General features: G+C 34.2%; 1 protein-coding gene across 4 annotated transcripts in view; it reads left to right on the forward strand.

Annotated features, from left to right (window-relative positions):
* TUSC3 (tumor suppressor candidate 3) overlaps nt 1-18,942 on the forward strand; it is a 264,735-nt gene that overhangs the window by 164,530 nt on the left and 81,263 nt on the right. For 2 of the 4 annotated variants that reach the window (XM_032413514.1, XM_032413515.1), the window contains exon 6: nt 7,126-7,215. The exons of 1 other annotated variant lie outside the window; for it this stretch is intronic. In XM_032413514.1, the coding sequence (XP_032269405.1) occupies nt 7,126-7,215 (90 nt within the window). Of the gene's footprint in view, nt 1-7,125; nt 7,216-14,120; nt 14,251-18,942 lie in introns of those variants that run through there. One more of the 4 variants, XM_032413517.1, reaches the window with a different exon arrangement.

Here is an 18,942-nt window from a genome sequence, read left to right on the forward strand (position 1 = left end):
TGCAGGGAGTAAATAAATGTAAATGAGTAGACATGTCATATTTACTTATGATTGTCCACATGGAAAAGTCATCACCATTTATGGAGAACCAACAATAAAAATTATTACTAGAGTTGAACAGGTTTTCTGAATTCAAAGTCACTATCCAATAATCATTAGGATTTTTATACAGTAAACAATTTAAATATATAATTGGACATAAAATTTTTAACAATAGGAAGAAAAAATATACTTAAATCTAACAAAAGGGGCACCTGGGTGGCTCAGTCGTTAAGCATCTGCCTTTGGCTCAGGTCATGATCCCAGAGTGCTGGGATAGAGCCCCGCAGGAAGCCTGCTTCTCCCTCTCCCACTCCCCCTGCTTGTGTTCCCTCTCTCGCTATGTCTCTGTCAAATAAATAAATAAAATCTTAAAAAAAAAAAAAATCTAACAAAAGATGTAAAAAATGTTTACAAATAGAATACCAAAATTCAGACTATATATATCTGTATATATTTATAGCTAATTGTTGGTTTGTGTAGTAGTCCTTTATCCTTCAAATATAAATTTGAAGTTTGAGTTTTTTTAAGTTCAATATTTGCTTACTTTTGATAATTGAGTTATAATGGATTAATTATACTCCAATATAATTGGATACTAGAGGTGATCTCAAGCACCTTAGTAAGTTTAAAAGTGTTTTGGGTTTTGCTCAGGCTAGTTTTCAAGTTGCTTCATTCAGTAAAGCTACCCAGGTTTTGTTTTGTTTTTTTAAGATTTTATTTATTTATTTGACAGAGAAAGAAAGAGACAGCGGGAGAGGGAACACAAGCAGGGGGAGTGGGACAGGGAGAAGCAGGCTTCCCACCGAGCAGGGAGCCTGATGCGCGGGGTTCGATCCCAGGACCCTGGGATCATGACCTGAGCCGAAGGCAGACGTTTAATGACTAAGCCACCCAGGCGCCCCTACCCAGGTTTTTTGATGAAAATATAGTACTTGTTTCAGTGTTTTTGTAAAGTTAAAACTTATTTAGTATTTAGTGTCATGCCAGATCTTGTCACTGTTTCAGTCTAGTGAAACACTGATAATATCTCTCTGAATTAGACTCAATTGAAAATAGCATGCCTTCATTATCCTCCTCCCCAGAATTATTGTTGTAAGCTAGTAATAATCATCATTACTATTTATTGTGTTTCTTCCTCCTTTGGGGTATGTTTTATGTACTGATTCCTTACAATAATGATGAAAAGGTTATTTGTATTATCCTCCTTTTATAAACAAGGAAACTAAGATTCAGTAAACTCAACTTGTAGCTCACACAGCTAGAAAATGATTAACTAGGAATTGTTTCCACGTGTCTGACTTCAAGTTCTATATTCTTTTCACGATGCTGGGCTTCTCTAAATTTGGACACATATCTCATATGTTGGATGTTTAAACCAATGGATGTAGTGGGCCATTATGACTACAAATAAATGCCCAAGAATATTTATATGGTACATAAATGTTAAATGCTTGAACAGATCAATTTTTTTCCATCCAGATTTTGTATTTCTGCTTTGAATCCTTGGAAGCCATTTACCTTGGCATAGCAGAAAATATTCTAACATTCACAAACACATACTTGAGAAAGAAATCTTGGCAAGTGTGCATGCTCCCCAATGGCAGACTTTTAGAAGTCAATAATGGGCTGCAGAGTACAGACGTGTTTTCAAACAATATGTTTTAAAACTCTGATGACAAAATGTTGAATTAAAAAAAGCTCCTCTTGAAACTTTTCTCCCTCTGTTTTTCATTAATATAGAAATATACAAACTGTAATCTTTTCCTGAGCCGTTGATAGCTTATGGAAACTAATTTGAATCTTCTTTACATTCTGCCTGATAGCCACCACTACCACCACCAAACCTGACTCTATTTATTTTTAAAAAAGGCTAGGTTTAAGTGAAAAAATGGATTTGTTCATTTCTAATCTTAATCCAATTCTTAAGATATCCTTACAGATTAAGAGGCTACCCAAAATGCTAACCCATTTATTCAGATTCTCAAACATTTGTCTGTGTGAAATAACCAATATCCCATTTTCCTTTGGGAAAGAGAATGTTTTTTAGTAATTTTTGGCAAACTATTATCTGATTTGTGGAAGCTCTGATGAAAGCCTTGGATTGCACAGAAAAGGAAAACTTCTAAAATGAAAATAATGAATTAGAGCGGACCACTTCTGTAATATCAAACATTGTATGCAAAATGAGAATAATGAGAAAAAGTTTGTAAAAGAAGCTCTATCCACATACCCATTTCTTGGTAAAGAACAAGTCTGTATACAACTAGCAATTGTATATTGAACCTATGCAAAAGTATCTCCCAGGGGATTACTGAGTGTTCCACATCCTTAGTTCTATAGACTGTATTCTATTACTGGGTGGTTTTTTTTTTTTTTTTTTGTCTTTTTCATTACTCATATTATTGTATATGACTCACAGGTAGGCTGAGAATGCAGTATTTCCTGGCGAGAGGAAGCTGTTCATAGTGCTTTAGGGTGTAGGATAGAGACAAAGTTTGCAATTTCCTTATATAGAGAAAGATGTGCAAATATTTAAAAAGGTAATATTAGAGCTTCCTGATTCTGAGTTTTAAAAAAATTAGGTAAAGGAATATTCATAGGTTCCTCCTGGTCTTGGAAAAAAAATATTATGAACTCCTGTTTATAAGTGATGATAATTGTTTATAGAGCTGAATAAGCATTGATTCTGGTTTTACTCCATTTTCCCTTCCTCCCTAAAGAAGAAGGATGATAAACAATGAACTTACACATTACCTGTTTTATGATGAGTTTAAAGTAGAACGATTGGGTAAAATATTGAACTACACTGGTACATAACTTTAAGGAGTATAATATGAATATATAGTTTATGGTTTTCAGAAATAAACGTTGACTTGGAATATCAAAATGAGTTAAAATGTTATGTTCCATAGCCCTTAGCACAGATCTTCATGGCAACCTAAAGCTCCTCATAGATGGCTATCATTTCAAAGCAGAAATATAACTGTGATAAATAGTTATATTCATTTCACACGCAAAGAAAAACATCCTAAGAATTTGCAATTAAAAGCATGAAAGATAAACATCACTTTAAAAATCTAATAACCCAAACTTTATTATCACAGTAAATCTTAGTAGGACAGAAGCTGTTTTCTGCCTTTTAACACTGATGGTCTGTATTGTAAGATGATTCACATATCTTAATGTGTCTTCTGTCTCAAAGAAATTGTATCAGTTTAATTGGGTAAGTTTTGTGACAAACCTAAGCTTGAAATTAATACAAACGATTACACAATTTTCACATTCCTGAAGGGTTCTTTGGTGTCTACATACTGTGTTGTATCAGTCAAAATGTATTTCTTGTGACCACACAAAACTGCAAGGCGGCTCTGACTTCAGAATGAGCACCTTTACAAATTTATTTGAACTAAATTATGTAATTTATGCAGGTACTATCGCTGTGGTTTTTTATTTTGTTCTCTTTACAAGTGAGAAGCAGGTAAGTGCTGCTAATATTTTTTTCAGTAAAGCAACTGTTGTTTTTAAGTTTGAGTCATTTGAAGATGGGTAGGTCTGTTTGCAAATTGGTAGTTTATATATATAGCCTCATGTATATTTTTGTGTTAGGATTATGGCAAGAATATAATGAAAAATTTAATATATTTTTTTATTTTATTTTTTTTATTTTTTTATTTTTTTATTTTTTTTTTTAATATTTTTATTTATTTGCGAGAGAGAGAATGAGAGACAGAGAGCATGAGAGGGAGGAGGGTCAGAGGGAGAAGCAGACTCCCTGCTGAGCAGGGAGCCTGATGTGGGACTCGATCCCGGGACTCCGGGATCATGACCTGAGCCGAAGGCAGTTGCTTAACCAACTGAGCCACCCAGGCGCCCCATGAAAAATTTAATATATTTTTAGGGTATACTTTTCTTAATAAATTTAGTTCCTAATTTTGTGTAATGAGAACAGACAGTAGCCCAATAATTCAAAGAATATTCAAAGATGACTGTAGGGAGGATTATATAAAACAGGATATTTAGTCTTTCCTATAAACTCAGTATAGTTGACCCTTGAACAAATCAGGTTTGAATTGTGGGGGTCCGTATATCAGATTATTTTCAGTAAATACAGTACAGTACTGGTAAGGTATTTTCTCTTCTTCATGAAGTTCATACTATTTTCTTTAGCTTATTTTAAGAGTAAGTATATAATAGGGGGCACCTGGGTGTCTCAGTTGGGTATCCATCTGACTCTTGGTTTCAGCTCAGGTCATGATCTCGGGGTTGTGAGCTGGAGACTGCTTAAGATTCTCTCCCTCTTCCTCTGCCCGTCACCTCTCCCCCCTTAAAAAGATTTTATTATTTTTTTTATTTATTTGAGAGAGAGAGAGCTAACAGGGAGGGGCCGAGGGAGAAGGAGAGAGAGAAAGAGAGAGGGAATCTCAAGCAGACTGCGTTGATTGCAGAGCCCAACACGGGAGAGAGCGATCTCACAACCCTGAGATCATGACCTGAGCTGAAATCAAGAGTCAGATGCTTAACCAACTGAGCCACCTGGGCGCAGCCACCCTCTTTTTTAGTATAGTCTTATCTGGTTTTGGTATCAGGGTAATGCTGGCCTCATAGAATGACTTTGGAAGTTTTCCTTTCTTTTCTATTTTTTAGAATAGTTTGAGAAGAATGGGTATTAACTCTCCTTGAAACGTTAGATAGAATTCACTTGTGAAGCCATGTGGTCCTGGACTTTTGTTTGTTGGGAGTTTTTGGATTCCTAATTCAATTTCTTTGCAGATTATTGGTCTGTTCAAGTTTTCTATTTCTTCCTATTTCAGTTTTGGTAGTTTATTTTTCTAGGAATGCATCCGTTTCTTCCAAATTGCCTAATTTGTTGGCATATAATTGCTCATAATATTCTCTTGTAATTGTATGTATTTCGGTGGTGTTGGTTATTATTTCTCCTCTTTCATTTGTGATTTTATTTATTTGGGTCCTTTTTCTTTTTGGTAAGCTTGGCTGGAGGTTTATCAATTTTATTGATTTTTTTTTTTCAAAGAACCAGCTCCTAGTTTCATTGATCTGTTTTCTTGGGTTTGGGTTTTTTTAGTTTCTATATCATTTATTTCTGCTCTAATCTTTATTATTTCCTTCCTTCTGCTGGCTTTAGGCTTCTTTTGTTGTTCTTTTTCTAGCCCTAAAGGGTGTAAGTTTAGGTTGAGATTTTTCTTATTTCTTGAGGTAGGCCCGTGTTGCTATATACTTTCTCTGAGGATGGCTTTTGTTGCATCCCAAAGATTTTGGACTCTTGTGTTTTCATTTTTTCCATGTAATTTTTAAAATTTCTTCTTTGATTTCCTGATTGACCCATTCATTGTTTAGTAGCCTCCATGTATTTGTGGTCTTTCCAAATTTTTTCTTGTGGTTGACTTCTAGTTTCATAGCATTTGGTCAGAAAGGGTGCATGGTATGATCTCAGTCTTTTTGTATTTGCTGAGACCTGATGTGTGACCTATTATGTGATCTACTCTGGAGAATGTCTCATGTGCACTTGATAAGAATGTATAGTCTGCTGTTTTGGGATGGTATGTTCTGAATATATCTGTTAAGTCCATCTGGTCCAGTATGTCATTCAAAGCCATTGTTTGCTTATGTATTTTTTGCTTAGATGTTCTGTCAATTGATGTAAGTGGAATGTTAAAGTCCCCTATTATTGTATTATCAATTAGTTCTTTTATGTTTGTTATTTTTTTATATATTTGGTTGCTATCAGGTTGGGGACATAAATATTTACAATTACTATATCTTCTTGTTGGATTGTCCCCTTTATTATGATATAGTGCCCTTCTTAGTCTTCCTGTTACAGTCATTGTTGTAAAGTATAGTTTGTCTGAGATAAGTATTGCTACTCTAACTTTAACATCCATTTGTATGGTAAATGTTTCTCCATCCCCTTACTTTCAGTCTGCAGGTATCTAGGTCTAAAATGGGTCTCTTGTATGCAGCATATAGATGGGTTTTGGATTTTTAGTCCATTTACATTCAAATTAACAATAGATATATATTTAGCACTATGTTAATTTTTTTTGGTCATTTCTGGAGATTTCTCTGATCCTTTGTCTTTGTCACTTTTGGTCTTTCCAGTCAAAGAATCGCCATTAGTATTACTTGCAGGGCTGATTTAATGGTCATGAACTCCTTTAGTTTTTGTTTGTCTGGGAAATGCCTTATCTCTCCTTCTATTCTGAGTGATAGTCTTGCTGGATAGAGTATTCTTGGCTGTGGATTTTTCCCATTCAGCACGTTGAATATATGATGCCACTCTCTTCTGGCCTGTAAAGTTTCTGTTGCGAAATCTCCAGCTAGCCTTATTGGTCTTCCCTTATCAGTTAAGGACTTCTTTTATCTTGCTGCTTTTAAGATTTGTTCTTTATCAGTATATGTCTTGGTGTTGCCCTGCATTTGTTGATTTTGATTGGGAGTCCTCTCTGCCTTCTGGATCTGGATCTGTTTCCTTCTCCAGATAAGGGAAGTATTCTATTATTTTTTGAAATAAATATTCTACTCTCTTTTCTCTCTCTGTCCTTCTTCTGGGACTCCTATAATATGAATGTTATTATGTTTGATGGAGTCACTGAGTTCCCTGAGTCTTTTCTCATGTTCCATAATTCTTTTCTCTTTTGTTCAGCTTCATCATTTTCTGTTGTCTTCTGGGTCACTAATTTGTGTTCCTCTGCTTCTTCTAGCCTGCTGTTCATTGTATTCTTCATCTCTGATGGATTCTTTTTTAACTCTTTAATCTCTGTGGTAAGGGTCTCCCTGAGGTCTTCTATTCTTTTCTCAAGCCCAGTGAGTATCCTTATGATTATTGCTTTAAATTTTCCATCAGGCCTATTATATCTGTTTCACTTATATCTCTGGCTATGGCTTTATCTTGTTCTTTCATTTGGGATGAATTCCCAAAGTCCCATAGTTAGTTAGTGAAAATTATTCTAATGGGTGAAGTGATACATGATTTTTTAAATTTAATTATGTGACCATTATTTTTAAAAAAATGCAGTATTGATATTCCTTGATATACATATTATAACATTACACCCTGTTTTTCAGTGTATAGTCTTTGCTATGACTTCTGGCCAGATGTGGAATCATATCCGTGGACCTCCATATGCTCATAAGAACCCACACAATGGACAAGTGGTAAGTGCATGTTCTAAGCACCCATATTTTAAACTTTAATCCTGTTTATTTATTTTTATTTTTATTTTTTTTTAAGATTTTATTTATTTGACAGAGAGAGACACAGCGAGAGAGGGTACACAAGCAGAGGGAGGGGGAGAGGGAGAAGCAGGCTTCCCGCCGAGCAGAGAGCCCTATGCGGGGCTCGATCCCAGGACCCTGGGATCATGACCTGAGCCGAAGGCAGATGCTTAACAACTGAGCCACCCAGGTGCCCCAATCCTGTTTATTTTTAAATAATATTCACATACAACGTGGGGTCCGAACTAAGGACTCTGAGATGGAGAGTCACATGCTTTTCTGACTAGGCCAGTCAGGTACCCCTTTCATCCTGTTTATATAGGAATCAGAAATCATGTGCAGTATTTAGTGAGAAAGGATTTTGTCTGTAAATCTAAAGTTTTGTTCTTTCTCTTCTGATACAACCTCTACTATATGCATATACACATGCACATATATGTATATATATATTTTAGGGTGAGAACTGCTTTACTGTTTAAGAAAATTTGTGTACCTACCACATCAAATAGACATTCATAACCTAGTTTTTCACCTTTACATATTGCTATGGCAATAATATGTAATGCCAAAAGAGGAAATAGGAACAGTTTGTAGGTGGTGTCCCATAAATGGTAAATTTAGTTAAGAAGAGATTAATTAAAACATCATTAAGAACCCTGGCAGTCATATTAGAATGCTAAGAAGTGTTTGTTACAAAATTGAAAGGGAAATTGATGTGCAGTTAAATCAGTAGGAAAGTTCACATTAGTAACTGCTACTGAATTTATTTATTTTGTTGCTTTACTTTTTTAGGTTTTTTGTTTTTGGTGAATGGGATATTATTGTAATAGATCAACTGTCTTTGAGGCTTAATATTTATTAGGTTGGTGAAGATTAACTGTTTAAAAATGTGACTTTTTTCTGTAACTTTTTCATTTGGAATACATACAGATTTTGAGAGAATAATGTAATGACACCCCTCATGTACCTGTTACCAAACAATTACTAGCTCATAACTAATACTTGTTCCATCTCTTCCTCCATTCAGTTCTCTTTACCTTCCGTCGGATTCTTCTGAAATAAGTGCTCAATATCATTTCATTTCATACAGAAATACTTTAGTAGATATCCCTAAAAGATAAGGTCTTACCACAGTCACCTAGAATATTAAATTCTTAATTTGTTTTTTTGTAAATAAATTCTCAATTCCTGAAATTGTAATTCTGAATGAAATTTTCATATGGCAAAATGTTATAAATTCTCTGGAACTCTATAAATATAGATTACAACATAAGTTTGAGATTTATTCTTCATTGCTTATAGTGCTTCAAATACCTTTAATATTAAAGCCAACAAGTTATTATTTCTTCTTCCTACATTGTGAATTTCTTTGAACTTGTTTGTGGAACTCTGTACATTGGGAAATATTTCACTTTATTCATTGCCCGTTCTCTGACTGCCCAATCAGGTTTTAAGACTAGGTTTTTTAGACTATTAGACTGATTGGCTAATTGCCAGAGTTAGATAATGATCGGTTTGGTCTCAGATTTCTCCTGAAGATGGCAATGATACGGAGTCAGAGTTAGACTGTTTGGATGATTAGCTGCCATAGTGATTTAGACATGGGTTTTGCCACGTATGTATATTTTTGAAGTCTTTCACTACTTAGAGGGGTTATTGAATGTTTAAATATTCAAATTGAATTATTTTAAAGAAAAATAACTGGAAATAATTATCAAGCAAGTCTTTCCAACAGCCCGACTAGAAAGTGGTGTCCTTTCCTCTCCTCCTCCCCAATACCCACACTCTGTCCCTTTCCTGTTTTATTTTGCCTTCGTAGCACTTAATCATCTTCTAACATGCTTTCAAATCTACTTATTTTGTATTTTTATTTGTCTGCCTTTTATCATGACATCAGTAAGACATAAAAAGTCCTGCTGTCAGGTCTTATCAGTTTTTGTCACTGATATGTTTCTATTACATAGAGAAAGTCCTGATGAAAGATTGGATCACTATTATGTTCCTGCTACTTCAAAGTGTAAATTTAGGAAATCTTATAAATTTTTCATTACTGTCTTTTAATATTCTTTTAAGAGAATATTCCTTAAGTTGAAAAGCATTAAGCATTGCTTTTTATTGTTTGGTTTGTTAAAGTATATGGAAAATTAACCAACATTCTTATGAAATGTGTTAACTTGTATAGGGGAAGAAAAAACAGTTTTTCTCTATTCTTCTGAGTTTTTGGCTAGGACCCCTATAACAAAATACAGAAGTATAAGAGAAAAACTTATTAACATGTATACTTCCTGTACACATGGGAGATACTCAGGGAAAAATCAGTAACACTCAGAGGTGACTTAGAGTTCAGGCTCAAATACCATCTTCAGCTAAAGATAGAAAAAAATGTGTGCAGGGGAGGCCACTTACATGGAGGTGACCAGGAAAAGCAAGGTAATTAAAAGTAAGATTTATTATGCAGAATTAAGTCACAGTTGCCCCCCTCCACACATTTTTTGATAAGGGTCTAAAGTTGTTTGTAGGAATTTACCTTTGTCATTCCTGGTAAAGGGCGAGGAGGGACACCTTCCAAAACATGTGCTGCCTTTAGGCAGATTGGGGAGGCCAGAGAGCTTTTCTTGTATCTTCTTCTTAACTGCCTTCAGCCCAAAATAATCCTTACACGAAAGTGACATATTTTTCTTACTGTAATCTCTATTATCTATTGCTTCTCTAAACCATCTAATCTCCTTACATGTAGTTTACTGGAGTAATAAGCTCCTAAAGTTTGTGCCAGTAACAGTAACTGAGAATGGATGTGACCTATTGTTTACTGACTACATGTGAGGCAGTAGACTTCATAGCTGAATATTTTAGGCTACCAGGTGAATATTCCTAAAACGTAACTTACTATAATATGTATGGACCTGAGTTACCAGTTTACAATCCCAAGTACCTCTCCCATTTCCTGACCATTGTGATTTTACTTTTCAACCTGTTAACTCTAGTACTTTGCAGAGAAAGTGTTAGCCTATTTGTACTGTTGTGTGTTTCCTAAACTTTTTTTTGCTGCTTCCATTCCTGGAATGTCCTCTGTATCTATCAAATTGTACCTATCCTTCATATCTCACCTGATTTTGCCATCCTGCTGAGATGTGTTCCTTCTTAATTACATTGGAAGTGCCCCCTACTTCCCTTTACATATTTATTAACATGTGGTTAGTCCACTAAAAACTTGCATTTTTTAGTATAATGATTCTTTAATGTTTCATATATCCCATTTTAGTCAAGTCCTTAGACATATGGAGTTTCTTTGAAGCTATTTTCATCTCTACAACTTGCATTGAGCTGGTCCTCAGTAAATGTTTTATTAAATGATTATAAGGACTCCTACTAGAAGATTTTTGTTTCTAAAATTGGATTATCTTTTAATTTTCTCACTAGTCAGAAGAATAATAGGATTAACATGTCACTATTAATTGAGCATAAACCAGTTACTCACCTTAAAGTTCAGATTAGAGAGAGATTTTATTTATTTAGAAAATTATTTATCTTTTTCCACATTTTTATATTACTATTTTTCAGGTAGTGATTGGCAGGGCCCTTAGGAAAAGGTACTCTGAGGCCCAGAGGAACACATTAGGAGAATTTTCTGTATTTTTAAATGGAAAAGCATTTCCTTCATACATACATCTTTTAACATATTTATCTTAAATTTCAGCAACTTAATCAAAAGTTAGAAATAATGAAATTTAAACCAAGGTATTTAAAAAGATGAATTTTGTTCCAAGCTCTACCCTCTTGTATTTTATAAAAATATAAAGGTTTTAGAAATTCAGGAGCCTCTTTTACAGCAACAATTGCATGAGTGTGCTCTTGGCCACAGAGATGTGGATACAGTTTTAAGTTGATGTGAGATATTAACTGCTTAGGGGTATAGACAAAGCCTTTAATCTGCCTATTAAAGCACAGTGAAAAGGGCAGCAGAATGTTGCCTGTTAGTATATAGCTTTTTTCTTGTTTTGCATTTTAACATATTCCAACAAAACTTCTCTTCCTGCCTTTTTATATGCATAATGTCATCATACACTGAAACAGGAAATTATGGTTTAAGTTTTGTTTTAATGAATTGCTTTACATAATAATGTGTTTTCATATTACTGAAACAAAATAGAAGATTAACTTTGCTTTACAAAATGAAATGGTTACTGGTACAGAACTTTAAATAATGATTGATTGTTCATTAGAATGATGATAGTAAATGTTTTTCTTTATAATAGATGTGTTCAAATTTCAAAATATAACTTGAAAATTAGTACTATCCTTCTTTGGTAATTTCTTCATATTTTAACCTGTATTTCTAAAGAGAAATTACCAAATCTCTAAAGAGAATTTGTGTTTTTCAGAATAATTATCATGAGGCTATTTACCTCTTTCAGTGGTATGGAGTATCTTACGAATATATAAAGGAATTTTATAATTTGGCATTAATTCTTGATGGCCAGTGTACAACAAGTGCATTAGGGTGGAACTAAGATATATAAGAGAGTACTTCTTACTGGTTTTCACATTTGTAACAATTTCCATTTACTCTTATTTGTAGGTAACTATTATACACAAAGATCAGCTAATTGAGTTGTAATTTTTGTTGAGTTTTGCTAAATTAATTACATAAATGTTTTACTTCAACTCTATGGTAGATGTTTTGAGGAATTTATTCATGAAGAATTATTTATATCAGTGTTATGTTAACGTGAACTAACTTTGTAAATACTTGAGGATTTCATTATGGAAGTCTGTGATTTACAGATTTATTTTTTTCCTTTTCTCTGAAGTTGTGATTTCTGTATAGAATTCTGGGTGATTATTAGTTCTTTTGTCCCAAATACCACATAACTAGATTGCCATTTTTCTGTATAAGTTTAGAAAGAATTTAAGATCCAGTTTTATATTTTTTAAGCATAAAAACCACATAAAAAGGCTTACTTTTATTTTTTTCTTCAGCCTGACCAATTTTCATTTCAGGCATTGATTTATTAGTATTATCACTTGATATTTTAAATTATACTTTAGGAAATTCAAATGTTTAAGAATAGTAAGACAATCTTGAAAGAGAAGTACAAAGCTAAATGACTTTAGGTTACCAGATTTCAAAACTTATATTAATTGTGAAAGCTCATTCTGTTAAATTGGTGTATTTGTCTGTCCTTCAAACATATGCACACATTTATGGCAATAGTAATACCAAAATGCAGTGTGGAACCAGGGCCTTTTTAATAAATGGTGCTAGAGTAATTTAAAAATGTAGAATCTTAACAGTTGTCATATACCATAAATATAAATCCCACATGGATTATGGAGGTAAATATGAATGGAAAACATGCTACATTGAAATACATTATAATTAGGAACTTTCATCATCAAAATGTTCCTATCAGGCATGTGAAAAGGTAGGTCAGAGAGTGGAGAAATCTTCCAAGGACTTGGATCCAATATATATAAAGAAGAAACACAACTCAGTGGCAAAAATTTGGGGAAGACTTGATCACACTTTCTCAAAAGAAGCTATTGGAATGGCCACTAAACATATGAAAAGGATTTCAACCTTATTATTACTTAAGTAAATTGAAGTTAAAACATAGTAAAGTGCTATGATACATTCACCATAATGATTAAAATCAAAAAAAAAAAAAAATCAGTAACACTGATACCATGCAGTTTCAGTACCTAGAAAATGAATTCATTCAAGCAGTTTAAGAGCTGACAACATGTATTAAAACAATCGTACTCATACCCATGATCCTGAGATTTTTCATAAATATATATTCAAGAGAAATGCATACATATGAGTGCCAAATGCAGTGTACAAAAATGTTAATAGCATTATTCTTAATATCCCCAGAATGGCAACAACATTTAGGCTGTAATGTTGAATTATATCAGTAGAATGATTAAATAAATTATAAATAGTGGAATATATATAACTACTTATAACAAAAAGAACAAATCTCAAAGATATAAAGTAAAAGAAGTCTGGCACAAAACCAAGCAGAACGTAACTGTGGGTTAAATGTCAGAGAAGGTACCTTTGAGCTATGTGGGTTGTAACTGGAATGGGACAGGAGACAGCTTCTAGATACTCTATTTCTTCATTTAGGTGATAGGTACACGGGTGCAATCAGTTTGTGAAATTCATCTAATTGTAAACTTGTGAAATATGAACTTTTCTGGGTGTATGCTATACTTCTATAAACATTTTTCTATACTCTGAAAACTTTAAGACATTGATAAAAGAAATTGACAATAAACACAAATAAATGGAAAGATATACCATGCTCATAAGTCAGAAGAATTAATGTTAAGGTGTGCAGTGCATACTACCCAATGCAATCGGTAGCTTCAGTGCAATCCCTATCAAAATACCAATGGCATTTTTCACAGAACTAGAACAAAGAAATCTAAAATTTGTATGGAACCACAAAAGATACGGAATATCTTGAAAATCAGAAAAGAAAAACAAAGCTGGTGGTATCAAGAGCCCTGATTGCAAACTATACTACTAAGCTATGGTAATCAAAACAGTATAGTACTGCACAAAAACACATAGAGAGTCCAACAATAATTGACCATATAAACATGGGTCTAATCTTTGACAAAGGAGGCATGAATATACAGTGGTCTCTTCAATACATGGTGTTGGGAAAACTGGGCAGCTAAATGCAAAAGGATGAAACCGGACCACTTTCTTGCAACATACATAAAAATAAAAGGGATTTAAGACTTCAATATAAGTTTGGAAAAATTCTTAAAAGGTAACATAGTATTGTATATTTGCCTAAGCAATATTTTTTTTGGATTTGTTTCTTTAGGCAAGAGCAAAACAGGCAAAAATCAACAAATGGGACTACATCAAGCAAAAAGCTTTTACATAGGGAAGGAAATCATTAACAAAATGAAAAGGCAACCTACTGAATGGGAGAAGATATTTACGAATGATATATTTGATAAGTGGTTAATATCTAAAATACACAGAAAACTCCCACAACTCAGTATCAAAAAAAACAATACAATTAAAAAATGGGCAGAGGACCTGAACAGATAGTTCTCCAAATACATACATACAGATGACCAACAGGTACAGGAAGAGATGCTTAGAATCACTAATCATCAGTGAATGCAAATCAAAACCACAATGAGATACCACCTAATGTGTCAGAATGGATAGTATCAAAAAGAAAATAGCAAGGGTTAGCAGGAGGAAAGGGAACCCTCATACATGGATGATGGGAAAGCAAAATGATGACACCACTGTGAAAAACAGTATGGATGTTTCTCAAAAACTTAAAAATAGAACTATGTGATCCAGCAATTGCACTTCTGGCTTTTTATCCAGAGAAAATGAGAACACTAATTTGAAAAGACATATGCACCCCTATGCTTACTGCAGCATTATTTACAACAGCCAAGATATAGATGCAATGTCAGTGTTCATTATTAGGTAAATAGATGATGTTTGGGATGAATTTGTCCCCCACCCTTAGGGAACATTTGGTAGTTTCTATGCAATTTTGATTGTTACAACTGTGGGGGCATCTGCCTACTAATGGTAATTAGTGACAGAGGCCAGAGATGCTGGTAAACATCTTACAATGCAGAGGATAGTTGCCCACAATAATGAATCATCTGGTCCCACATGTCAGAATGTTAAAAGAAGCAGCCCTGTTTTAGAGCTACAGAGAACCTTAAATATAATTTTGTCTTCTCAGATGTTTTGCAGCCAAGGAAACATTCCACTTAGCATTTATACTCGAAGGTTGACTTTCTTAAGAAAATATGTAAATAAATTGAAGTAACCAGTGCTTAGGATCACACTGACCTATAGTTCGATGTTTAGGATTGTTGTGAATATTGAAAGCCATCAGTAAATATATTGATATAGAAATGTTTTTGATATAATCATTTTCCTTAATATACCTTGGTAAACATGATTTAATCTTAGACATTTAATATGCTTAAAAAGAGATGTTTACATAAGAGAAAGTGAAGAAGACTCTTAATCCCAAAGAGTCCTTTTTATGCCTTTGTTCTCAGGTGTGTAAGAAAAACAGGGCTGAATTTTTCCCAAGCTCTTCTCTTACTGGTTATGTAATTAGGGGATATTACTTAGTCTTTCTGTTCTTCTGTAAAATAAGTCTAATCTTGCTTTTCTTACCTTGTATAATTCTTTATGAAATAAAATATAATAGATGTATAAGCAGTTTTAAAAATGGAAGACACTCGGCCTTAGTTTGGGTTCCTCCCAAAAGTCTCAAAGGCAATAATTCAAGAAAGAGTATATACATATTTAAGAATATCTATTGTATCTTTATTATAATTTTTAGCAATTATATAGATTGACAGATCATTTATTCCTTTATAGAAGATTTGTTATTGATGCTCTATCAACAGGGTCTGTGTTTTGAGTTGTATTTTCCAATAGTAGTATGCATTGCAGTCCTCTTAGCTCTGCATCCCTACTGCTTTTTCACCTTAAAATTGACAGTATACACTTAGGGAAACACGGGTGAGAATGACACATAGTTTGTGGCCCTCAAGAGAATCTACGTATAATGGGTCCCTTTGTCAGCTCCAAACTTCTCATTCTAGTTTTAATAGTCTAATATTTTAACTGGACTGAGCTACTTGGATCAGACAGCTTAATAAAAGACTATGGGGGGATGTCGTTGGGTCTTCATTTAGCTATTAGTTTACAAAATTCAACATCTGTAATATTGATGACTGTTCATATTTTCATATATCGTGGAATAAAACATGTCTACAAGATCTAAAAATGCTATTATAATTTCACTGCATTGAAAATGTAAGTGTAAATAGAGTGTAAAGAAAATTAATAGCGTACGCAGTACGATGCTGTGCTGATTTGCAAGTTTGTTTGTCACCATTAAGATGCTTTGTAATGGCACAAGCCAAGTACTAATGGTCCACTTAACAGCATGAAAGTCATCACAAAAGCAGTTATTACTGTGTAGCTGAAGGGAAACTATACAACTAACTGTATCGTTACATGGGACATAAAGGTATTGTCTGTTAAAAAAAAGATATCATCCTGAATGAAATGCATTCAGTGAAATAAAGCTTATATTTAGATAATAACTCCCAACATATATAAGTGTAGTGTTCTTTTTGTTTTGTTTCAATTTCCCAAGATTTGGCTTTTCGCTGCTGCCTGAGGATTGCTATGGGTTTACCATATAAAATCCAAAATATTTCACTGCATTAAAGCTAGTTCAGTTGTGAATGAAACTAAGAGCTGTGTTCTCTGTGCACATGCAAAAATATTATATTGCAAAAATGGCATGCTGCTTAATACAGAATTTATCAAAATGAAGCACTTTTTCTGTGTCTCAGGCAGCCATATTAGTCTTACGCTTTCTCAATTCCTTTATACTTTTATGCCTCAGGGATTTTGCATATGCTATCTTTTTTTTTTTTTTTTTTTTTTTTTTTTCTCGACAGAGAGAGACACAGCGAGAGAGGGAATACAAGCAGGGGGAATGGGAGAGGGAGAAGCAGGCTTCCCGCGGAGCAGGGAGCCTGATGCAGGGCTTGATCCCAGGACCCTGGGATCATGACCTGAGCCAAAGGCAGACGCTTAACGACTGAGCCACCCAGGTGCCCCGAATATGCTATCTTTTTGAGGGACATATTTTAGCCATAAGTTGGAAACTGTATGGACTTACTTAAACTAAGTAAAATTATTTTGAATGGAAATATTTACAGGGGATTCAGTAGTTTCACTGTAATCTTCATACCTCCACCAGAGACAATGTCAGCATGCAATTAAAATTTTCAAATATTTGCAAATGACACTACAAAGGGCTGATATCCAAGATCTATAAAGAACTTCTCAAACTCAACACCCAAAAAACAAATAAGTCAAAAAATGGGCAGAAGACATGAACAGACACTTCTCCAAAGATGACATACAAATGGCTAACAGACACATGAAAAAATGTTCATTGTCATTAGCCATCGGGGAAATTCAAATCAAAACCACATTGAGATACCACCTTACACCAGTTAGAATGGCAAAAATTGACAAGGCAAGAAATGACAAATGTTGGAGAGGTTGTGGAGAAAGGGAAACCCTCTTACACTGTTTGTGGAAATGCAAGTTGGTACAGCCGCTTTGGAAAACAGTGTGGATGTTCCTCAAAAAGTTAAAAAGAGAGCTACCCTATGACCCAGCAATTGCACTACTAGGTATTTAGCCCAAAGACACAGATGTAGTGAAAAGAAGGGCCATATGCACCCCAGTGTTCATAGCAGCAATGTCCGCAATAGCCAAACTGTGGAAAGAGCCGAGATGCCCTTCAGCAGATGAATGGATAAAGAAGATGTGGTTCACATATACAATGGAATATTACTCAGCCATCAGAAAAGATGAATACCCAACTTTTACATCAACATGGATGGGACTGGAAGAGATTATGCTAAGTGAAATAAGTCAAGCAGAGAAAGTCAATTATCATATGGTTTCACTTATTTGTGGAACATAAGGAATAGCATGGAGGACATTAGGAGAAGGAAGGGAAAAATGAAGGGCGGGAATTGGAAGGGGAGATGAATCATGAGAGACTATGGACTCTGAGAAACAAACTGAGGGTTTTAGAGGGGTGGGGGGTGGGGGGATGGGTTAGCCTGGTGATGGGTATTAAGGAGGGCACGTATTGTGTGGAGCACTGGGTGTTAAATGAAAAGTGAAAACTAATGATGTACTGTATGGGGACTAACATACATAATAAAATTAAATTAAAAACGTTTTTAAATAAAAATTTAGATAATCATAATCGATATACATTGAAGATATGCAGAAACCTTACAGTGGATTTTGGAATTGGGATTCTGCCCTTTCATTTATTCATGTTTTTATTTTTCCATCCAGTAGACATTTCCTGAGAGCCCATTAAATGCTAGATCCTGTATTTGCCTTAGTACTGCCAATATATCACGGAGCTCATAGACTAGTGGAGAGATGTAACATCATACGAGTTTGCCTAAAAGCTCAGTTAGTAAAGCTTCACCGATTAGTGCATTGCATGGCATTAGAAACTGGAATTGTTTTCTCATTTTGCCTCAGTACCATGGTCACTTTGTTGCTGTGACCCTGAATCTTATTTTTTAGAAGTTTGGCCTTACATCTTCTTATTCCTTTTGATTTTTAATTTTTTGTGTCTAGTTGGACTCTGGTAAAACTCCTTGCCTTTAGCATCTGCTGCTGCTGTTCTGTGCCTTCATCATCGCAGTACAGTTTCAGCTGTTGCTACTTGTGATCAGGCAATTAAGAAGGACCTTGTGACTTGTATCCTTACCTCTAATCAAAGCATTTCACATGATAGATACTAAATAGTTGACTAGATGAATAGATCTTTTTTTGCAAAAAAGAGCTCAATGTATATTTTCAGCCTCTCAAAAATGTTTAAAAAAAATGGTTTTCCCTAAGTTTTGTTTGTATTTTGTAATTAAGACCTTGAAAGCAGATACACAGAGAATTATAGAACTACAAAATGAGAATGTGTTTTCTTTTGTCAAACTTAATCTAATACAGTTATATATTCTGGGACTCCAGAATAAATGCAATATCAGAGGAGAAAATAGACAAATAGCCATCCTTTCCTCACCTACTTCCTC

This window comes from Phoca vitulina, unplaced genomic scaffold, assembly GCF_004348235.1.
Source record: "Phoca vitulina isolate PV1807 unplaced genomic scaffold, GSC_HSeal_1.0 scaffold15, whole genome shotgun sequence".
In the NCBI taxonomy this organism is placed as follows: Eukaryota; Metazoa; Chordata; class Mammalia; order Carnivora; family Phocidae; genus Phoca; species Phoca vitulina.